This window comes from Falco rusticolus, chromosome 8 (genome assembly GCF_015220075.1).
Source record: "Falco rusticolus isolate bFalRus1 chromosome 8, bFalRus1.pri, whole genome shotgun sequence".
In the NCBI taxonomy this organism is placed as follows: Eukaryota; Metazoa; Chordata; class Aves; order Falconiformes; family Falconidae; genus Falco; species Falco rusticolus.
The window spans coordinates 43,951,560-43,959,710 of NC_051194.1; the positions used below are offsets into that span (position 1 = coordinate 43,951,560).

Here is an 8,151-nt window from a genome sequence, read left to right on the forward strand (position 1 = left end):
AGTCCCGTTCCGGAGAGGCTGGAGCATAGCGCTTACCTTGGCAACTGCCCTGCATTATGCATGCAGCGAATAATATGAGCAGTTTGCAAGCAGTTGCTGCTCTTCCATCCATCCGATGGTGAGGTCCCATCTGGGCTGGGATGCTCCAGCTCCCTCAGAAGCTGGCTCCTCGACTCCGGGGTGCTGATCTGCACAGCAGCAGCACAAGGAGCCTGGTGTCTTTTTCTTATCCCGCTAGTTGCAGAAGAAAGGCGTGTTCGACTGTTGAGACATTGCGTTTTCTATAAACTCCCACCCTCCAGACATTGCATAAAGCTCTTTATACCCGTCGGCCCCGGAACTAGCATGAGGGAATCAGGCACTGCTCCAGGCCCTGCAGCCACAGGCTGCCTCTGCCCCTCCTTCCACTCTTTGCAGGACAGGCAAGATGCTTCCAAGTCCCTGCACTTTGCAGACTTTGTATCAGAGCCCGTTGGTGCTACCTTTTGAGTAGATCAGGGGAATTCAGATAGCAAGTGAAATACGTCCCGGGTTTTAGTGTCCCAAAGTGCTACAAACAAGAAAAGGATTTTTGACAACTTTGAGGAATGTCACACCGCCTACTTACCAATGCAGGGGATAAAGATTAAAACTCTTTACTATTATTATTCCTCGCATAAATATTGTAAAAGAGAAACTGTAGGAATGAAACTTCTGCATTTTCTTAGCAGATAAAACCAGTTTGGTAAAGTTCTTTAGCTGAGAATGCTTAGGATGCCAGCTGGAGACACCTTACTCTGGTTCTAACTTTCCAACTGTGTGCAGCGCATGTGAATTGTCTGCCTATCTTTTACCGCTACCATTTCAGGAATCATATACCTACTCACAAGGGTAGAACACTGCAACATATCACCAGGGAAAGATAAAGATATCCTAATACTTCAGTCTTGGGAAAAGGGCAAACACTTTGGATGCTTTGCTTGCAGGATCAGAAGCACCATGCATAAACTGTGTGAACTTAAATCATTATTTTGGTTTATATTAGTCAGAAATAGTCTTCCATGGAGAAAATTTAGTTATGCCAAGCTATGCCTTTCTCTGTACCTGTGCACATGCATGTGAACAATGACTACTGTGCATACATACCATGGGAGAAAGATGGGTCTATTTCTCTTGCAAGAGGCTTTGTCAGATTAATTTTAATGACACCACCTTTATAAATTCCATATATTGTTTACATTAGCTTCATACCATGTTCATTATACAGCAGTGGGTATTTGCTGATATTGCAAGAGAACTTAAATGATATTTCAAAACATTAACTCTTCCACTTTTTCCAATGGACTGCAATTTCAATTAAAGGGTAGAGGTGTCTAGATTATTCTTGCAAAAGTTGTGTAGGAACATATTGTTGCTTATTACAAGATTGTGGTTTTTCTCCAGGTCGTGTAGGATGCTAATCCCTCTAAATCTTTCCGTAAAGGTTTTCTAACAAGATAGAAGGGGGGGGTGGGGGGTGGAAGGGGGAAGGGGAAGAAGATGTGGCATGTAGGCTTTTGCAAGGTTGTGATTTATGCAGGTTCAGGGCTGTTTGGTGTAGTGGTACGACACAGCACCGGGGTCAAGCCACAAGAAACACTGGGGGCAGATCGGAATATTCAATTAGCTTCCTGGCACCTCTGAATCACAAAGAGAGGATAAGATCTCTCCATCACAAGATCCAGAGCTGCCGGGGGAGGGGGGGGACCTGCCCTCTTCAAATCTCTCTCCTCCCTCCCACCCTCTCTCCTTTCACTGTAGGGGAACAGTGCTTGAAACATTCCTTTCTGCACGGAAGGACTTTTCCTATTGTTGTTTTCTTTGTGTTTCAGTGTTGCCAACTTACTGGAATTCTTGTCGTGGTTTCACAGCAAGGCTCAGGCTGACCAAACGGAACCAGCTGCGTTTGTGTATGGGGCCGCCGCTGCTTTAATCCCTCAACAACGCCGATGGGGAGGGAAGGAAGGGATCCTCTGAGGGTAGCAAGCAGATCTGCTGTGTGCAGATGGGTGCCTGAAAAGCCAACACACAGATTGACGGCCCTTAATTAGAAGGGGAGTTGTTTTAAGCAGTTCACACCTCAGCAACTTGCAGACAGGGCAAACACTGCTTGGGAGCTACGTGTACCTTCTGTCACTATGTTTGAGGTGACCTGGATACAAGCTTTGGGAGGCACCTACCTATGTTTCACTCCCACACAGCTGGCAGCCAGAAGGTGTGGCTCCTGCCCCATTCACCATTACCGTTTCTACACATCTATACTTCCCAGAGCGGTGGGCAAGAGGGAATTCTCAAACAGGAATGGTGGAGACACTGTTGATAGTGAGGAGAAGCCCTGCGCTGAAACAGCGAGTCAAGCACTTCCCAGCCATTATACTTTGCACTCACAAGACAAAATTTGCATTCAGAGACAAATGAACTGATCAGCTCAGATGCTTCACTGCTGAAGAATGATTGCCACTAAGGAACCAGCACAGGACAATGTTTTTCTCTGTTTACTTCATCTAAAGTTTTGTCCTCTCACTTCACCGTGGCACTTCATCATCCTGCCAAAGGGACCTTGTCCTGCTGGACACCATCAGATAGGACTTCAGTGAGATTAGAGCTGCAAGATCTGACTCAAAACACCTCAGGGCTTTCCCATAACTACATCCATAATCGCTCGTGTTAGTGTAACATACCTCTCCCTCTCAGCTTCCTGTTGACTAAGATATCAGCTGATTGTTCTCTGAGTGAACTAGATCTAGGGATTTTTAGTTAGGTTATTTCAGGTTTAAGAAGATGCAGACTATATCTGTTAGAAGGTTGGAGGGAGAAAACATAGGCAATGTAGTTGTTCACTGAACTCTGCTTTTAATTAAAAACCCAGTTTGGGATGTGTTTGCTTGCCTGGTTTTTGCTGTAAGCAAGCAATGATAAAAGCTGTTAAAGGTGTAGTTTAGAACAATGAACAACCAGCCACGTTGCTTACAGGTTAAAGATGCATGCTAAGCACAGAAGTTAAAAATTAAAAGCGTTGATTTTTGACCAGGGTTCAGTTCTAATTTAGTGTCCAAACTCATCCAATTCTTAACACAGATAGAAACACCAGGGTTGATGTATGACTAGGTAAAGATACAAAGCTGATGGTTAATTAAAAACATAAAATAAAACCAAACCACAAAAATATTCACTAAAAGAAACACTGGGTTAGATCTGCACTTGTAAACTTGTCTCTTCTGAACTTCTCAAGGCTAGGACAGTTTACAGAGGCTGAGGATCTGCCCAGTGCATTATCCAGTAAAGCTGTACTTGCCACTGGCATTCGGTAATCTTATAGTCGATCTGTCCTTGGATAAACCCAGGTTTTTCCACATAGAAAACATCCTACGTTACAAACTATATTTCCAATTTCATATTTCAAGTTTCATCATTAAATCCCATGCCTCTATCATGACAAGCTTTTTTATTATTTTTGTTTAATCATGCTAAAGCAAGGCTACCTTTAGCCATTCTCATTTTTTGAGAGAGTGTTGGTAATGAACACTCATAGAAATCTAAATTAAAGACTGTCTCTCTGCCCGAATAATAGTACAAATATGCAACAGCGGCAGTTAATTCTTCAGATTTCATCTGGTTTTGCTGTTCTACAGTTTAAAGTGTCCCATTTTTTTAATGGAACCTCTGTTTTAAAGCAAGCAACAATATTTGTGTGTGTTAGAGAATTCCTTCCTTAACAGGCAGAATTAATTTTTATATTAATTATCTGTTATATTAATATGTATTATATTAATTAATATCAATGGAAGAAGTGTTTCTTTAGAGGTACTACTCAAGGCATCCCTTCACCTAAGGCTCAATTCAGTTTGCATCAAACCCACAAGACTTCAGGGAGAGCAGACTTAGTTGTTTTCATGGGGCTCCACAGCAGCAGTGTGTATTTGGACTTTACCACTTAATCTTTCCAAATACACGTAATGTGAGCAGAAGTTTCCATAAATAGCAAGTCACATTTTAGGGAATTTAGCTGCATCTTGTACAGAGAACCAGTAATTATTTCAACTCTACAACATATAGAAGAAAAAAGCAGAAAACAGCCCCAAGTTCACCAAGTTTCTGATATAAACTATATCACATTTCACAGTATCTAAAACAATGGCAGTCATTTGCCAGGGAGGCATTTTTTCCAAGGATTTAAAGAACAAACAAGAACCACCTTATCTAGACTAAGAAAAAGAGGGCCTTAGTTGATATGGTTCCCACACATCTAATGTATATTTGTAACTAGAGGACCAGTTTCCAGAAGACTGGATCAAAGGTGGATCTCCAGCCCACAGGAATGTGAGAAACATTGGAGGAGATGTGAATCAGGCCAAAAAAGAAATCACAGTCAGGATTGCACAATGCAGCTGGCACTGTGGCCAGAAGTTTCCTCAAGATCTCCTGGTTAGTGACACATTACAACTTCTCTCTTTCAATCTGGAATTTTATCACTGTGCCCTGGAATAAGCAGTAGTGCATCGGAACTGTGCACCATTTTCGGTAACTGCCACTGAACAAGTGAGACTAGTAGAAACACAGCCACTGAATGAGCTTCCAAACACTCCCTGTGTATTTCACCCACAGAACTGCGCCTGTGATGGAGTTTGACAGTAACAGTACAGAGGTAAGAGAGTTATTGGGAAGGCAGAAGGAAGGGTGAAAGGTTAAGAAGCTTCCCGTTGTACCCTTCACCCTTTGGTCAGCACTGTCTGGTCCAGCCTCCAAGTCCCTCTGCCTTGTCTTAGAGACACAGTCACAAAAGGCAGGCAATAATGCTTTGCTTAATCTCTAGTTACCAAAGTTCTTGGTACTTGCCTTACTGCAAGCAGACTTCTTTGGCACTTTCTCTGTCTCCGAGGAGCAGAGGTCCCCATTTTTGCTCCAGTTCATTGGCCCTTCAGTGCCTGCTCTGCAAAGAAGCAACAGATGGAATTTTTACTTGAAAAGGAATGGGAGGTAAAGAGGCATTTCCAAATAACTTATTTTCTAAAAGCTTTTTAGGGTATTAACAAGAGAAATAAGATAGGCTGGAATAATTCTGAACACCCTTTACAAGAGTAGATTGAGCTACACTGAGAAAAAGGAAGACTTGAGTCCTTGTCTTCTTGATGTTTTTCAAACAACACCTCACTACAAACCAAGCTTGAGCAGCATTGCAAAACCACCAGTGCACATCACAAGAGCATTCACAGGGTAGAAAATAATTACTCTGTGATTATCTATCCTGGGTTTCATTGCATTCACATATAAAACAAAAGCAACAGAAATATTAGCATTTCCCACATTAATTTATGTCTTCTGTATGATAATTTTCCCTTTCAAGATTATGCATTTCAACACCATATTCCATAAAGCAGAGAAACACATAGCATATATTTCAAAGTAAGAAACAGTGTATCTTCACTTCTGAAGCCAGGAACTGGTTAATTACACAAGGATCTACTGTTTTTCATGGGATGCTAACTCATTCAATATATCACTCTTGGATAACCAATGAGGCAAAAACAGTGAAGGAAAGCCCCTGCCTCATGTATTGAAGAAATGTAATAGTAAATGAAACAAGAAAGAAGTTTCCCACACTAGGGAGCACTACTCTAGCTCTGCCTAGGCCACACCCTTTTTCTATATGATAGGAAGTCACCTAGAACTTCTGAAGCATTCATCATTTTCTGATTTAAGACACCTGGACCTGTTTAGCAAAACCTGAAGCACCCATTGCTGTAACCAAAGTTGATTAGAGCTGTGCTTTAAAAGTGTAATTAATACCAAGTACCCTGAAACTCCAAGCCCTGGATATCTTTATTGAGGTGCCAAAAAAACCCGCTAAATCCAAAGGATATTTTAATCATTGATTCTGTGCATCCATTCCCTATGCATAAAAATCACATTAATCTCTCAGGTACTTTACAGATGAGAGCTAGAAAAAATTCTGAGAGGAAATTAGTTTCTTCCGAGTGAAAAATAAGTAGTATAAAAGACAATGGGAGAAAACAGTGTATCATCTACCTCAGCTATCATTACAAGTACATACAGATGTGATGTGATAAGAGGTAACACTGAGTGAAGCTGGTGAGGCAAGATTACTCTTCTTTTATGTATCATTCAAACTCACTTCCCATAGAGTTAATTAAAAAACTTAATTACCAAATAGGCAACAGTATCTACCATGTGTTACATGTTAAATTACCTATTTTCATTGGTATACATCCCTATTAATAACAGATTTGAGGTCTGCTTAGGATAAACACCTTCATAAGTGGAACTCTCACATACTAAGAACTGTCTCCTTCCTCCAACAGCCAGGATGAAATGCTTGAGAGATCACAAAAGCAGCCTATGAAAAGCACCTGAGAAGAGATAAATAACAAGCCTTCAGATCAGTAGTATTACTTCAAATTTCAGACCAAACCCAGGATAATAACAGTAAGCAAATGAGGACACAAGTCAGCAGTATAGGGGTTGCAGGTAACAGATTCTCACAGTTTTGATAAGTATTTCAGAGCAGAGATTAACTCCTGCCTACTTAATAGAAAAGCCGAAAATATGGTCTTACTCTGTGAATTTTCTTGAACAAGCCTTCATGCTTATTGAAAAAGAGGACTAGACAGCAATAGGCCTATGAAACACAGTCTTTCTGAGAACAAAGTTACTCAGCGTTATGACCAAAATATAGCTACCCCGCAATACCCTGTGCATGCCAACCATTGATTTGTATACAGAGATATTTATTGTATAAATACATTTTGTTACATTAAATTAAATGGAAAAACAAAGAAAAAGATAGCTCAAGATAAGCCACATTTTAGCAATTCTTAACTGATTGCTAAGGAACAATACCCAAAATATTTGCTTTGAAAACAGTACCTGATTCAGCCAACCTGCAAAACTACTTTGACAAGAAGAGATCAAACTCATGAATGCATGAGGTCAAAAGGATTACAATAATTAAAAAAAGACCCTCTCTCCCCCTTGGGGAACTTGTTCACAGGAATGAGATATAGGACAGTTCAGTGAGCACAGACATTGGTAAGCAGGGTAACTTGCTTGAGAAGTCCACCCTTCCCCCTTTATCCATCTTCCCTTGAAGCTGCAGCATTGCAATTCATACTCCCTTTTGTCCCCTCAGTTGTGCAGGTCCTCAAGAGAGCACTGACTGCTATGCCTGCCTTACATCACAGTCCCACAAAAACAGGATAGAGCTGCAAATGGTAGTAGGGGGCAAAACACCATTAAACCAACTTTATTACTCATGCCAACATCTCATCAGCTCGTGCTTTACAACCCAGGAGAAATAGGGTAGCATGCCTGCAGAAGCTAGATCCACCTGAGCTACCATCAGCAGAGCATATAATGTTATTTTTATAGCCACTTGAAAGAACAGAGAATTGTGAGGTGGAAGTCTGCCATCAAAAAACAGCTTAATGATGTGGTTTGTGTTTTGCAAGATAGCTAACCGAATTCCTCCTTCCTCTCAGCACTCATTCTTACATACAGAAGTTATTATTGTATAATCCAGTTCCAAAGTTTAAGATTTTTCCTGATTAGGATACTTCCAAAGACCTCAGCACAGTAAAGGGTACCCCTGCTGTTTTACTGTTTTGAATACAGAGCAATCAACATTATTCAGGATGAGATCTGAAATTAAATCCGACAGTAAAGTTACTTTTCTGGTGCTTACCTTAAGAAATTTCAGACCTCGCATTTCTAATGCAGCTGCTCTGCACCATAAATTGAAGGGTATATTCAAGAAACTGGAACACATTCTTTAGTGATTTTGCCTAAATTTCCACTGGAACAGTAGTTCATGAGTTTGAAAAACTGTATGAGAACAGAGCTATGCAACATACTCATTGTAATTACTGTGTCTTAGAAGGCTTTGGGAGGAGGTTGTTCATTGCTTTTTTTCCTCTTTAAGATAAACAGTTGTGCTTAAATGTCATTGTAAGTCAGAGCCACAAGCTATTAAAAGTAAATAGGAGGTTACATACCACATACCCCTAGATATTAAAACTCCTCTTGTTCCTTAAGAATGACTGTTTAATGTTTAGCTTTTCTAGAAAAACTGGAGCTATGTCACTTTGTGTCTAGGCACTTTAAGAGATACTAATGAAA

General features: G+C 40.7%; 1 protein-coding gene across 6 annotated transcripts in view; it reads right to left on the reverse strand.

Moving 5' to 3' along the window:
- The window catches only part of LRP2 (LDL receptor related protein 2), a 128,040-nt gene extending 127,697 nt beyond the window's left edge, over positions 1–343 (reverse strand). For 4 of the 6 annotated variants that reach the window (XM_037398863.1, XM_037398862.1, XM_037398861.1 and 1 more), the window contains exon 1: positions 37–342. In XM_037398863.1, the coding sequence (XP_037254760.1) occupies positions 37–130 (94 nt within the window). In that variant the 5' untranslated portion in view covers positions 131–342. Of the gene's footprint in view, positions 1–36 lie in introns of all 6 variants that reach the window. The other 2 variants (XM_037398860.1, XM_037398857.1) reach the window with 1 other exon arrangement.
- Positions 344–8,151: the final 7,808 nt, after the last annotated feature.